Here is a 14,984-nt window from a genome sequence, read left to right as displayed (position 1 = left end):
TCCATGACATCCAAGATGTGGAAACTGAAAAAGAAACGTCTTTATTCTTTTAACCTTCTTAATATTTACAAAAAACAAAAAGAACAGAACTGAGATTGGCTTACACAGTGGGTGGCCGATGAACAGATGTGTAACTCTGGCTTCTTGAGTGGCGGGCAGGCCAGGGCAAAGCCCCACCACCCAAGACCGGCCCAAGGGCAGTGGGACAATTGGTCGGACTCTGGTCTGGTTGGAGAGGGGCCAATGGGGCCCAGCCCCATAGCTCCCAAGGCTGCAGGGGCTGACTTGGCGACTGCCTGAGAAGCCCCTGCCCCAAACCATCCTCCGCCTCCCAGACACACACAAAGGAAAGGCTCCCAAGAGGCCACACCACTGCCCAGCTCACTCTGCACAAGGAGCACTCCTGGGGGCCCCTAACACCCCTGCAGGCCAGAGGTGGGAGCTGAGGCCCTCCCAGCCCAGCTAGAGGTAGCCAAAAACATTGAAGATGGGCGGGGGCACAGCCGGCTTGGTAGGGATGGGCTTCAGAACCACGGGTCTGTACACTTTCTGCCCCGGCCCATCCACATCCTTGCAGAAGTGGGCCAGCTCCCCAGGGGAAGCCGGGCTTTTCCTCCACAGGCCCAGGCTGGGGACCAGGCTCTGAGGCAAGGCCCCTGGATGACCAGCATAGATGGGCTGTCCATGGTACTGGAAGGGGCAGCAGCTCCAGGCATTGACGCGGCCCACCAGGGAGACCCCAGACATCTTGAGTGGCTCCTTTTCAGCCAGTGCCCTTGGAGACACGGGCACGGGGGCCATCTCAGGATCCAAGGGCTCCAAGCCTTTGCAATGTTTCTTACCCTCATAGGGAGGTCCCTCCCTGGGGCCCAGTCCCCCCTCCAGCCCCAGGGGGTAGCTGTGTGTGGGCCGAGGCTCTTCCCAGAAGGAAGCGGGCAGCTGTCTTTTCCTCATGGGCACCTGGCCAGGCCTGGCAGCTTCTGGATTCTGCCTCTGTAGGCTCTGCTCCCTAGAGAGACATTCCTCCCTGTAGGGGTTCCCCAGAGCCTTCTCCTTGTAGCACCCACCCCCGCCGGGACTGCAATCCTGGCCAGAATCGAGGGGCAGCCTCCCGGGCCGGTCCTCGGGTCCCCTTTTCAGGTGAGGCTCGGCCCCTCTGCCGGGGAGGCCCCGAGGAAGCCGGGAATACTTCTGGGAGAAGCGTTTGAGCTGCTTCTGCAGGTACTTGCGGTGGTCCACTGAACGGCGGCACGGCGCGGACTTGTCCAGGGCTGCCTTGATGTCGCTGGACGCCAGGTTCACAAAGTTCAGGAGCATCTTCACGTCACTGTCGGATGCCATCACCAGGGGACCACTGCATGGGGCTTTCCATGAAGAGCGTGGGCTCTGCTGGTGGCTGGCAGCTCCAGGGAAGGGCACAGAGCTGACCTGGGGTGGGGGGACATGCAGGTCGTTGGCGGTCTCTCCAAGCACCCGCGCCCAGCCCTCCCCAAAGGCCCTAGAACCCCTCCACAGGAAACAGAGTCCTGGGTCACCGGCCGCCCGTCCAGGCCGCCAAGGGTTTCCTCCGCATCTGTGAGGGGACAGGCCCACAGGCAGTCTGCCTGAGTCTGTGGCCCTCTACTTGCAGCTGAGGTTCAGAGAGGTTGGGCGACCTGCTCAAGGTGACCCAGCTACAGGTGGCATTGCTGGGCCCAGAGCGCAAGTTTCCACGGGCCAGCCCACCGCGTCTCCCACACACCACGCTGCCAACGTGCACAACTTGCCAGCAAGGTTTTTATTTTCTGAGCTGAGGCGACTGCTCCACTTTCAAGCAAGGCCAAGCCCCCTCTCTCCCTGGCGGTGCCCTCCTCCTCCCACCCCCGCCCCCAGCCCGGCTCGCACTGGCCCCCCTCGCCGGGTCCCCACGCTCCACCCACAGCGCTCACGCAGGACGGGCAGGACCCCTGTCTGGCACTCGAGCCTCGGCCTGCCTGGCGGGCTGATCTCAGACCGCGGGCAGCGGGACGCCCCCGTAGAAGCATCTGCAGCAATTTCATGCCTCCTGGGCCACCACCCGAGGCACCTCGCCCCTCCCCCAGGCCCCAGCCGGCCCCACGCCCCCACCCGGTCGGCTGGAGCCGCCCGAGCCGCCACACTGACCGAGGGTGCAGGCCGGCCCCCGGGCCCCCCGCCGCCGCCGCTGCCGCCGACGTGGCCTGGCAGGTTCCCCGCTGCAGACCTGGGCCAGGCCCGGCGTGGCCGGCGAGCTCCGTGCGTCCGGCTGGAAACAGTAGTGCAGCCCTCGAGTGGGCTGGATGGAGGACGAGTCCCCGGAGCTGGGGGGCCCCTCAGGCCAATCAGGAGCGCCTCTCCAGATACAAAGCATCCCAATCAGGCGGCAGCGCCCCGTTCCCACATTCTTTGCCGTCACAAATTGTCACCATGGGGACCATCACAAAAAAGACAGCTCCCAAATGCAATCATTTCCCGGTAAATTTCTACCCTTCAGCCCCTCCTCCCCTTGACCTCGGTTCCCTGGTTTCTCGAGGGGGCAGTGTGTGTGTGTGTGTGTGTGTGTGTGTGTGTGTGTGTTTAAAAAGTGCAGGGTTGAGGAGGGGCTGGGCCCAGAAGAGATGGGCTTGCATGCCTCCCCCAAAGACTCCAGGCCGACAGCCTACAGCTGCCATGCTCCAGTGCAGACAGACAATCGGACGGGGTAAGCCGGGGCGGGCTGCTTCCCCCTCTGTCCTTGAGTGTTGAGTGTCTCTCCCTCTCTCTCCTCTCTCTGCCCCTCTCTGCCCCACTCTCTGTCTCTGTCCCTGTCCATCTGTCTCTCCCTCTTCCCAGCCCCCCGCCCTGAGGCGCGGGGCCGCGGGCGGCCTGGGAGGGCCAGCAGCACGCTGATGTCGGGAAAGGTAGTGGGGAAGGGCTCTCTAACGAGGTGCTGGGATATCCATGGGAAGGGAGCCGGAGTTCTCAGGAATCTTGTCTTTATGTTTGCTTCCTCAATTGAGCTGCACAAAGCCTGAATTGCCCATTCAGCGCGGCCGGACAAAAGGCTGGCGTCGCACGGTCCCCTCGCATTTGTAGTCAAACAGTTAGGGACTTAAATCGAGTCGTCATGATGGAGAAAGAGGTGGACAAAGCCCATAGAATTGCCATCAGCAAACATTTTCCTGTGTCATATTAGCCAGTCTCCATGGCTCCCCTGGCCTGGGGACAATGGCACAAGTTTGCACACTTGGCTACTGTCACCGTGCCAACGCCGGCGGGGCCGCAAGCGGGCCGCTCTGAGCGAGCAAGGGAGCCCCGAGCCGGCCGCTGGCCCTGCCCACTGACTGGCCGCGGGGAAGGTGAGGCCGCCGGTGGAGGGAGGGAGGGAGGCTGCCTGGGGAATGCTGATGGGCGCGGCCTCCGTGCCAGCCGCTGGCGGCCCGCACCTCCTGCCTTTGCCCCATGCTCGGCCTCCTCTCCCCCGCCCCCCCACCTTGTTCTCCTGTCCTGCAGTCAGCTGACCGGCCGGCCGCCTATACCCTAACCGCACCTCTGCACCACTATCTAAAATGCCAAGGACTCCTCTCCGAGGTCCCCCGCCCGCGTGGGCGCAGTAGCAGGGCAGGCCCGGGGACTCACCCGGGAGGATGGTCCCACCCCCTCCTGCTGACCAATAGGCAGCTGCTGCCGGCACACTGTGGCCTGGCTTCAAGCCACCTCCTCCTCTGGCCTGAGGGTCCCTACAGGCACAACGAAGGGTTTGGGGGAGAGGGCCCTGCGCCCGCCAGCTGTAACTCAATTTAGGCATTTAGGATCCGGAGCAGGATTCTCCACTGGGGGGGCTGGGGAAGTATGGGCTGACACGGAAATGTCCTTGGGCCGGAGCATCCTGGACCATTGGCCATCCCAGGCCCTGGAGACTGATCCTTATCTGCAGCAGCGGGACAGCTAAATCACTGTGGCTTTCAGCCCCTGAGATCTGGGGGCTGTCTCTGCAGCAGAACCTAGCCTCGCCTGATTGTGAGGGGCAGGAAGCATCTTTTTGCTCTAAGCCAGCCCTTACGCAAGGCTGCCCTGAGGTCACCAGTTTGGGCTCCCTGCTGCCTAGTGCTTGGGGGCCAGGGCGCACAGCTTGGCCAGTGTGCGAATCCCTCCCTAACCCAGCGCCGGCCCACTCAGCCACCCTCTGCATCATTCTCTGCTGGGGCCCTGGCCTCCTGCCAGCCTGTTCCCACCTCGGCTTCTTGCACACTCTGTGTCTGCACGCGTGCTGCAGCCCACCTGCCCTTGCTTGCTGGTGACATCATCCCCTCGCTGCTCGGACAACAGCAAACCCCCAAGGTCGGTGAGCTCTGTGGGGTCCAAGTCCATGTCGTAAAAAATCATTCCATAGCTCTTAATATGGGCTGTTCTTCCTGTGTGTTCTCCCCACTTATTGAGGAAAGAGGGAGGGAGGGAGGGAAGGAAACTGATACTTGGTGGGCACCTCATACGTGCCAAGAGCTACAACCACTGATCACACGTGAAAGATCCCACCTGACCCCGTGACAGCTCAATGCAGGTGCTATGGCTGCCACTTACACGTGAGGAGTGTGAGGTTGAGCTACTTTCCCAAGGCTTCATGGCCAGCAAGCGGCAAAACTGAACTTGAAGCCGGGCCTGTCTGCACGCAAAGCCCGCGTCAGTCCCCCATGCGTTGCTTCCCCGAGCGCCTACCCAGCACCAGGCACTGATGGAGTGCTGTCGGGTTTGAAAGCGTCGGAAACCAGATTTTATATGTAAGTCCTGGGCTCATCTCTTCTGTCCGTCTGTCAGAATATGACTCTTGACATCTGCCTTGGGAGTATGGAAGCAGCAGCTCTGGGACATCTTTCGAGGGGACAGGTGGCCGCCGTGAAGAACTGTGGCCTGAGATCCAGATCCGTGGCCCTACAGTGACCTGGCCGCACCCGGGCCCCTGGGGGACTGCCACAGGCTGGGGAAGGCTCCTTCGGGTTTTTCTGTCTGTAGCTCATATGAACAGGTGGAAGACATCCGTAATACCGACTCTGCCTTATTCTAGAAAGACTTCCTTTCACAGTGCTTCTCCCATATGGTCCTGCGTCTGGACAGGGAAGAACTGTTTTCCCCATGTATATTTGGTGACACACCCAGAGACAAGCTGCCCAACTCAGGACTGACTGACTGAGAGGACCCTGTCCTCTCGGCATTCTTCAAGGCCCAGCTCAAGCATCCCCTCCTCCAGGAAGCCTTCCACCCACTCCCAGCATTACCAGTGACACCTTCTCCACCCCCCAGTGTATAGATTCAAAATGAAGTCTAACCTCCTTGGCCTAACACAGAAAGCCCTTAGTAATCTGACCTTCAAACGGGGCCTGGCACAGAGTAGTTTCTCACTAAATGTTTCATGAGTTAAATATTTTGCCCATTCCACTGAATAGAATTTATCTTGTGGACTGGAAACACTGCTTCCTGCAACTGTTTGTTTGATTACTGTTTGCCCCACCCAGCCCTCCACCTTCACCTGGGTGAGTTCCATGAGAGCAGGGCACAACAGATCCTTCATCTCCGTATCTCCATGGACTAGAATGGCCGCAGCACAGAGCAGGACTCATTCAAGGACCCTTGTGATCACTGTGCTTGAACTTGACGACGAATCCTCTGTGTTCCTTCGGGACTGTGGGTGCCTTGAACGCAGGACGCCTCAGTTCACCATCACATCTCCCCCAAGTGTCTGCTAAAGGCAAGCGAGTGGTGCTGGCTGGACCTTGAGAGTCCTTCCTGATCCTCTGCTGTCACGGGTGCCAGTCTCTGACCTTCCGGCTGTGCAAACCCCTCCTCAAGATTATTTACATGGCCCAGGGTCAGGGAGTCCCCGCTTCAAGCGACTCCATTCAGCACCTACCGCGTGCAGGGACCAGAGGGCATGCTTGTTCCTGTCCCCGATGCAACTCGCTAGAGGGGAGATCAACTCTGTTGTGATGACTGAACAGCCATCTTCCGTCCCCCCATCACTGAGAGGCACACCCTAACTTCCCCTGGTTTCCCAAAGTGCCGGGAGCCACCATCCAGAACATCTGGATATCATTTGACACAACCCACTTCTAGAATTTAGCTAACACAGCTGCAGATTGTAACCGAAAGTGAGAGGGGACAGTTGACAATGACACGCACCTATCCAGAGGGGCCCCGGGACGTCATCTGGGGCAGTGGGCTTTCAAGCTGCATTTACGCAGAGAAGCCCAATACCTAGAACAGCGCCAGTGACGGGCTAGATCAGATTTATTTCGTGCACGCGGATGCATACTTCCCGCTTATTTTGCAAACAGTGGATTCAGATGAGGAGGATGTTTTGATGACCTACAACTCTGAAATAAGGGGTTGTGGATTACGGGTCTGCCATCTGCCATATTTTGCTTTGGTTCCAGAACCTATAGAAATCTTGACTTAGATAAGCAGCTAAAATGGTAACTTTTTCAGTCTACCTAGCAATCTCAGGATCATCATCCAATGAAAACCGTTCACCCAAGAAGCTTCATCAACTCGTCCCCTGAGGCGTCGTTAACCAGTTAACTGCCCAGGTTAACCAGTCGCCAGCCTCGTGTGTTAGTTAGCTTGTGAGCTATAACTCGTTTGAGTGCGTGTTTATTAGTATGGTTTTTAGAACGTAGTATTTTAAGTTGTCAAAAATAACTTTGAAAGGAAACTTTACCTTTCCACACCTCGGTAGAGAGTTCGGTTCCAAAAGATGGGTCATCTTCCCATTTTAGAGGCAGAGTCAATGAGGCCCAGACAGGGGAGCAGGTTCACCCAAAGCAGGATGAAGATGGCAGCTCTGTCCTGCAGCCCGCCACCTGGTGAAAGCCCAGCCCTAACCAGCACTCACCACTCGATCAAGGTATGTAACACGTATTAAGCCACTTGTTCAATGGATAAGGAGACTGGCCCAAGGTCCTCTGGTCAGTAATCAGGCAGAGCAGGGACTGGGATGCGGGCAGCCAGGTCCGGACGCTTGGTGGTGACCATTGTACGAACCGTTCCCTAATGACCCTTGGGGCGTTGCTGACCCAGAGACCCAGACGTGCCCCTCCTGACCCTGGTGAGTTAGGTCTGACCACCTCAACCCAGGAGACATACAAATGCCACCTGAGAGGCCCAGCGGCGGGGCCAGCACCCCCCGGACGTGTGACAGATGTCACAGGATGATTTATGTAACCCCCTTACATAAGGGGGGCCTTCTGTCAAAGAGAGGCCAGAGGCAAGCTGTCAGCTGTAATCAGAACAGGCAGGCTCTCCACTGCCTCGGGACGGGGGGCATCGGGTTGAAAGAAGCCCCTTTGGCTGCCAGGCCGGGGGCTTCCTGCCCTGGCGACCTCCCCTCCCACCCCAGGCTGAGCACCAGCACGGCGGGGCCCTCAGAGCGCCCAGAGACCTCACGATGCCCCCGAAGAAGTCACAGCTCAGCTCATCAGTCCCTGCGCCCCCGGTCGTGGCTCAACCGCAGTGACAGTGACAAGTGTCAGAGTGACCATCCTGAAGGCTGAGCTCACCGTAGCTCGCTGGCAGAGTGGACCATGAGGATTAAGGGAGAGCGTCTGTGACAAAGACTAGTACAGCGCCTGGCTCCGAGTCGATGCCCTCCCCCCAGCTCTTCCCCTCTGGGCAGGGGCCAGGGGCTGGTGTGACTAGAATGACACAGCAGTCATGCCTTCGTGCCCCTGTCGGGCGACCCCCATGGACCACCGCCCCCCGCTGATCCCTGCTACCGTGCCATGCGTCCGTCACCTCGACTGTATCTTCGGGAGCCTCTCTGGTGTGTCTCCTCACCCCACCCAGGGCACAGCCGGAATGAAAAGTCCGTTTAATCTCAACTGCCAACTCGGATTCGATTGGTGATGGCTGGCAGGTGCCCTGTGGAAAGATTCTGAGCCCGCCCCCCCCCCCCCCCCCCCCCGCCCCGGGCTCAGCAGTTAGAATGCCCTGATCAGCTAGTCATGTCTTCCATGGGCGTGGATGGAAATGGGCTGGGGGCCTGCCCCCAGCTCCCAACCACAGGCTGCAAAGCCAGGGTACAAAGCTTGGCGTTCTGGTAACCCAACCCCTGGAATTTTCATCAAGGAAACAGAGTCCTAGAAAAGGACAGTGACTCCTCCAAGTCCTCAAGTGCTCCCATTTCCCGGACCAGAGCTCCCAGATTCAGTTCAACAAACTGACACCAGAGAACGGAGAATTTTGGAGAACGGAGGCAGTGAGAAGTTTAGGACAATGGAGAGGAGAGGTCGCCACAAGGAAGGGCCAGATAAAGTTAGGAAGAAAGGCTGAATTCCCCATGGATTTTTGCATGCAGGAGGCACGTAATATGCTTGTTGAACAGATGAATGAACCAACCACAACATGGAGCAAAATGAGCTTCCCTGGGGGCTCCAGTAGCCAGTCACACAGCACACTCCTGGCCACCACTGTCCCTCGGCTACTCCGCATACACCATAGGCTCTATCGTCAGGGAGGAGAGGAGCCCTTGCCTCCCAAGCTGGGATTTCTTAAGAGAAAGGTGACAGGGCAGGGCCCCTCCAATATCATGATATGCCGAGAGCTTTATAGCTGCTATCTCATTTACTCATCAGTAAGAAATCAATGACTGAGTAAGTAAGACTTTCGGGGGGGGGGCATCGTCCTTCCCCTTTGACGGATTAGGAAACTGAGGCAAGGGGAGATAGAAAAGCTCTCCCCTGACCACTGCAAGGTGGCAGAAGACCTGGGGTTTGGACTCAGTCTGTGCCTACACCACAGCGCCCCTCAGAAAAGGCAGGGGACACATGGTCCCTTCTGGTGTGTCCCCTTTGGCCCCACGGCCCAGTCCTCTGCCCATTCCCTGGGTCACCTGTCCCAGTTTGGTAAGATACAGGGGACTCCCTTTTGTCATTTAATTTTTATTTCCTGACTTCTGATCACAACTCTGTCTGTAGCCCAAATCCAGTCCAAAACACACATTTTAAAAATTCTCTGAATAAAGTCTTGCCAAGAGAGAGGGACATTTGTACAATTAGCAATTCCCAGGCTCCCGCACACGGTCCTGGTCAGGCAAGAAGAGTTACTGCAGTGAATTCGCCTCCGCCTGTGAGCAGAGAGGCCAATCTCCACAGGCCAACATCGTCAAATGTCACCCCCTTGGATGGCCTTCCGGTGCTTGGCACATGGTACCTACTCCCTGGAGCCCACATGTCCCCTGGAAGCAGAGGTAATGAATGTATCTTAAGAGTCAGGCAACCGCATTCCAGTCCTGCCTCTGCTAATCTGGGCAAATAATTTCACCTCTCTGGACCTCACTTTTCTCATCTGTAAGATGGGGGCAATTCTACTTACTCTGATGGCTTGCCGGGACCATGGAGAAAGACTTGGGTCTGACCGGGCTATAAGATGTACCAGGGGGTGCTGGAGGGGGACAGAGAACCCCACATAGCACCCAAGGGCCTGACCACATCTAGTTCCAAGTTCAAACACGTCTGTGATGGGGCTGGCAATGACAGTCCCCATCAGACTCTGAATGAGGAGGACCAGTGGTTCTGGATGATAAGGGTGATGGAAACAGGGCCCCAGCTCCACAGCCTAAAGGATGAGTGGGGGTGGGCTTTAGCTCTGCTGAGATGGAGTGGAGGAGATTCTAGGGGGGGAAAGCGTAGGTAGAGGAGGGAGGTAAGAAGCATCAGACGTGGGCTTTCGCGCAGGTCCCAGCTAATCCTGTCCGGAGCGGGAATCGAGGCAGCAGATGTGGACTCAGCGTGTGTCCAGTGAAGCCTGGAGTTGGGTCCTTGGCCACAGCTCTGGGATCAGGGGTCCCTTCTCTCCTCTTCTGCACCCACTGCCCAGAAAACCCGGTGGATCGCATGAGCTTCCAGTGCCAGTCATGAGCCGATTAGTCCCTATCTCAATCTCCAGGCCGGACCTCTCCCCTCAACTCCAGGGTCCTATCCAGCAGCTCCTTTGCCCTCTCCCCAGAGACCTTCAAGATTCCCCACCTTTCTGTGTCCAAAACTGAGCTCTGGGATTTCTCCGCAGATCTGTTCCACGGCTTTTCCATCTCAAATAATGGCGGCTCTATCCTTCCAGGTGCTCAGGCCAGACTCAAGAGTCATCCCTGACCCCACTCTCATACTCCTCCATCAGCACACCCTACGGGCTCTGCCTGCAAACTACCTCCAGAATCCGACCACTTCTCACCAGCTCCTCTGCTCTGTCTACCCTGGGCCCAACACCCACCATCTCTCACCTCGCCCGGATGGTTTCAGGGCCTCCTAACTGGGCTCTTTCTTCCCCTTCCCACACACAGAAAAGTTTGCCAACCTTTGCCCTGGATATAACGTCAATTTAAATATTAATAAACAGGGGCACCTGGATGGTTCAGTCGGTTAAGCATCCAACTCTTGGTTTCGGCTCAGGTCATGATCTCAGGGTCATGAGATCGAGCCCCATGTCCGGCTCCACACTCAGTGCAGAGTCTGCTTGAGATTCTCTCGCCCTCTCCCTCTGCACCTCCCCTTGCTTGCACGCTCTCGCTCTCTAAAATAAATAAATAAACTCTTTAAGAATAAATAAATAAATCTTAATGAACAGCACCCAGGAGGACCCAAGTAAAATTGGAGAGTCACTCTTCCCCACCCCCTCCCCCGCTTTCAATTCTGTCAAATTATCATCTTACTTGGAGGGAATGTCCAAAGTCTGGTCCGCAAAACAAAAAAAAAAAAACAAAAAAGAGTACAAAACTTCAGTTGTGGGGCAGGCTTCTAACTCCCACGGAGAGCACCCTGGAGCAGGGCAGGAAAGCGTCTGCCACGGCCTCGTCCTCCCCTCCCCACTCCCCCCAGGCCCTGCCCGGCCAGCCCCTGGGAGCTCCTGCCCAACGGCCCACATCAGGAGCTGATGCTGTCTGAGACCAGTAAGCACGGGCCAGGGCTTTATGTGCTGCAAAGAGACACGCAGGGGCTCCAGCCCACTCTCCAAATCCTCCAGCCATACCGTGGGGCTCCTCTGAGTGACCTTGTTTCACAGAGGAGGAAACTGAAGCACACAACGATTTGCCCAGGATCACTCAGCTAGGAACTGGCAGACCTGAGGTCTGAACCCAGGCCCATCTGAGTTGGGAGGCTCCTTACCTCTTCTCATTGGTTTCTTCCTGAGGACTAGTCCTACAGAGAAGCGCCAGCCCAAGGAACAAGGAACCAGCATCGTATATGAGCTTCTCAGACATGTACAAACCACCCCACAAGGGCCCCATCACCTCAGCCAAACCCCTGAGATGTCGGTGTGGCAGGTAAACTGAGGCAGCATGAGGCCCTGGATAAGAGCTGAGCTCTGGGGTCAGCCTTCTGCTCCTGCTTAGACAGTTCGCCCAGAGAACACTGTTTTGATGCCTAATTGAGTGGTGGTCTAATTGTTACCCCTGCAAAGACTACATTTTGTATATGGGCTCACTCTCGGCCTGTATGCCGGTCAGCTGACTCCTTCCCTCCAGTCTTGGCTGTCTGCAAGGATCTTAATGGCTCCTGTGAATCTCTTCTCTCCATCAGGCCCCCTGAACCACAGCAGAGGTGGCAGGGATCTTGGAGACCCTGAGAAACAACAGGAAGTTGGAGGAGGGGACACAATTTGGGGTCACAGACCTGGCTTCAGGTCCCAGTGCTGACACTTACCAGCTGAGTGACCAAGGACAGGTCACTTAACCTCTCTGAGCTTCTGTTTCCTCCCATATCAGGCAGGACCCACCTGTCAAATCCTTAGAGGAGGCCAAGGTAGCCCACGGGAGTTCTCACCCCCAACCCACCACTCACCTGTGGTCAGCATTTCCATTTGTGAGTGCCATTCATTTCATTGATTCCCTTATTATCAAATGAAGAAACTGAGGCTGAGGTTGCCCAAGCAACCTGGTGAATTAGTGGTACGGTCAGGAAAAAAGTCCTGACTCCAAGACCAGGGCTCCCACCCTCTCTTCCCATATGCACCCTTTACTCAGGAAAAGGCAGAATTCTCTGAGCCCTCCGCCTGGGCCTCAAGTGGCCACCAGAGGGCGCCCTGGGAGTTGCTCAGGGTCTCCTCTGTTTCCCAGGGAAGGAGGCTTTCAGTCTTTCTCAACCTTCCTGGCCTCCTGGCTTGCAGCCCATGCTCTTGCCCCTTAAGGACTCTGACCAGAGCCCCCGTCCCCACCCCAGCACCTTGAAGGTATTCCAGAGTCCCTGCTCTTTTTCCTCCCTGTCTCCGCCCTCCAAGCCCCATCCCAGGATTATCTATCCTCCCTTTCTTGAGTAGATGTGGGATCCTTGGAAACCCCATGTTGTTTTTGTCAAGCAGGTGGTTCACATTGGGCTTCAGGATCTACCCACACTGGCATCCATCCATCCACAAACATCTGCTCAGCACCTGCCAGGTGGGGGGAAGGCAGAGGGGACCATCAGACAACCCCTGACTCAAGGAGGGCGTGGTCTAGTGGGGAGACGGAGTTAGTTATGTTAGTATGTTAGCTGGGAAGCAAGGAGAAGGGCTATGGGTAGGGTCCCCAGGGCTGGCTCCTGGAGGGTGTCTGCCCTGACTTGAGTCCTCAGGGAAGCAAAGGAGTTGACCAAAGAAAACCTACAGTTCCAAAGAAGGGACCTCCCCCCCCAATGCTGGACAGTCGCTGCTTCTATAAAATGGTGCTCTTTCATTCCCTCGTAGAATGAAAGAACAGACAAGTGAATACAAATGGAAACAGGTGGGAAACTGGGACACCACGTCAGCACAAGGCTTTCTCGTCTTATCCAGGCCTTGCTTGGCCTTGGACTCAATCCAGTGAGCTTGCAGCTCATATTCTCCAGCACGGATGCTCCCTCACCTGACCCGCTTGCGGGCGCATCTGCAAGACCCCTCAGGCACCTGGGTTGCTAATGAGAGTCCCCAGAGGGCTCCCGCTGCTGACCCTGCCAGGGCCACCCTCCCCTCATCCTTACCTTGGTTTGCCTTCATTTTAAGGTCCTGGTATAATGCTCGTAGAATCAAAGCCAGAGGGAAGGCAAGCCAGGCAGCCCTGGAGGCCATCTCGGACAGAGCTCCTAGAAGATGAAAGTCTATGGAAGTGACCCCAGGCGGCCACGGCTCCCAGAGGGTGCTGGCCAGGAAGATCTCTGAGTCCGGGGTGAAATGGATGTTGGCGCTGCCGGGTCGCTCCTTCTCCGTCTTTTTAGACAACACAAGTGACAAGCTCTTTCCAAGTTTCATTCTCCGAACAGGGTCCTCCCGGTCTGGGGTGAGCGTGGAATGCGAGGCAGGTCCCCTGCATGCTCCAGCAGCCCCCCTCCACAGCCCCGGTGGGTGGCTCTAAAGATCGCAGGCAGCACCCTGATGTTCCAAAACCTGTGGTTCTTGTAGGACATACACTCTGTTGTATATTCCCTGCTCGCCGCGCTGTGCAGAGCCAGATTTGTCACTCTGGTTCTCCCAAACACACTCTTCCTCCAGAGAGCGTTCTCCCAGAGCAGGATGGAGCTGAAGCTGCTTCCTAAACACAAATCAGCTTCTGAAGCCTCTCTGGGGGGCTCTGGTTGGCCCAGGAGCCCCGCTGTCCCCATGCCTGGGCTCTGGGTCCAGGATCAAGGGCTCAGAGGGTTTGGCCCAGGGTGAGTGGAACTTTCCCTCCTCAGCCAAGGAGAAGGAGTGGTGCAGCCGGCTACAGCTATGAGGCTGGAGGCTCATGCGCCTACCATGCTCCCTTTCCAGACCGCTTTCCTCTGCTGGGCTGCCCTAAAGACGCATTTTAGCCCAATTCCAGCTGGATTTGAAGGTTGAGATGATCAGGCATGTCAGAATTGTCTAATAACACCCAGGGCTGTCACAGATGTGGAGAAATACACTTAAGCGCTGTTGGTAGGAGTATACATTGGTATCAACTTTTTGGAGAGTATTTTGGCAGGCTCTATTATAACATGAAACAGGTCTGCCCTTAGACTCAGCCCACCCGCTTCCAAGAGTCAATTCTACAGGAATTTGCCCACATGAGCGCAAAACGTTGTGCCTGAGGATGTTTGCAGAACTGTTGTTTGCAACTGCAACAAACAAACACAAAGACAAAAAGACAAAGACCTGAAATGCACACCGTGTGGTAGATAGTACGGAATGTTCTGTAGCCACTAGAAAGATTGTCATGAGCCTGTGGGTGCTGATTTAGCAGGACCTCAAGATGGAAAAAATAAAGTTCAGATTTAGGTGTATAGTCAGGCCACATTTATGTTTTAAAAAAAAAGAAGAAGGAAGAAAAGGTAAAAAAAGTAAAAGGGAATGCTTGGGGAAAGCCTGGGAGGAAGGCACCCCAAGCAACTAACAGTTGTGATTTAGGAAAGGTTGTAGGTTTGGCCAGTGTTGAAAGGGATTTCATTTTTTAGTTTATAAAAATTACACTTTTTGGAATATTTTCTCAATGAGCATATATGTATGTATAATGTTTTTGTCTCAAACACATATACTTGGTTTTGCTCCAGGGTACCCACCTCAGAATAGTCCCGCTCAGAACCTCTGAAGTAGGTTGACAGTAAAAGCATTCGATCCACAAACATTTCCCACATAAGTCTCTGCTCCACAAAGCTCTGAGCTGGGTCCCCGGGACAGGACAAGGACCTCCCAGCACGACAGAAGCTGGGACGGGGTTTTCACAGGGACAGCAGGGACAGGAAGCAGGTGTGATCAGTCTCCCTGGGTGAAATCAAGGGAGGCTTCTTGGAGGAAGCCGTGCCTCATAGTCTTAGAGATGATTGGGGTGTATCAGATGCATCAGTGGGAGTGGGGGAGTCTTGTTGGGAGAAGCATTCCTGGAGGGGAGATGTGAATGTCTAGTGCATTTGAGGGTCACGGTAGGGAGGTGATGGGAAGAGAAGGGGCAGGACAAGGGCGGAGGAGGCGGGGCTGACCTCTCGGCTGATTGTCACTCTGATGTGCAGGGGCTCAGCCAGCTGCCAGCAGGGGGCGCTCAAATCTCTTTAAACCATGGA

The 14,984-nt window shown here is 56.2% G+C and overlaps 1 protein-coding gene and 1 long non-coding RNA gene across 4 annotated transcripts; one reads left to right on the top strand and one right to left on the bottom strand.

Annotated features, from left to right (window-relative positions):
• On the bottom strand, positions 1–2,407 carry FAM181A (family with sequence similarity 181 member A). 2 transcript variants are annotated; one of them, XM_036071881.2, is made up of 2 exons: positions 2,143–2,407; positions 1–1,428 (listed from the first exon to the last, which is right to left on the bottom strand). In XM_036071881.2, exon 2 carries the CDS (start codon positions 1,339–1,341, stop codon positions 463–465), a length of 879 nt encoding a protein of 292 aa, XP_035927774.1. In that variant the 5' UTR covers positions 1,342–1,428; positions 2,143–2,407; the 3' UTR covers positions 1–462. The 2 variants fall into 2 exon arrangements, with proteins under 2 accessions (XP_035927774.1, XP_035927773.2); XM_036071880.2 differs by lacking the exon at positions 2,143–2,407 and adding an exon at positions 1,920–2,012.
• A 115-nt stretch (positions 2,408–2,522) lies between these two features.
• Positions 2,523–14,676, top strand: LOC118522694 (uncharacterized). Of its 2 annotated transcripts, none has more exons than XR_004910755.2 (3): positions 2,523–2,698; positions 6,747–6,874; positions 7,367–8,996. It is a non-coding gene; the product is annotated as an uncharacterized LOC118522694 (long non-coding RNA). The 2 variants fall into 2 exon arrangements; XR_004910754.2 differs by lacking the exon at positions 7,367–8,996 and adding an exon at positions 12,976–14,676 and having other exon boundaries at positions 2,525–2,698.
• The last annotated feature ends 308 nt before the right edge of the window (positions 14,677–14,984 follow it).

The sequence above is a fragment of the Halichoerus grypus genome, chromosome 8 (genome assembly GCF_964656455.1).
Source record: "Halichoerus grypus chromosome 8, mHalGry1.hap1.1, whole genome shotgun sequence".
In the NCBI taxonomy this organism is placed as follows: Eukaryota; Metazoa; Chordata; class Mammalia; order Carnivora; family Phocidae; genus Halichoerus; species Halichoerus grypus.
This window is presented reverse-complemented; position numbering and strand designations above follow the sequence as displayed.

What these genes read in the sequence shown, in the direction of transcription:
- FAM181A (XM_036071881.2), bottom strand. Translation starts at nt 1,341, where the DNA reads ATGGCATCCGACAGTGACGTGAAGATGCTCCTGAACTTTGTGAACCTG.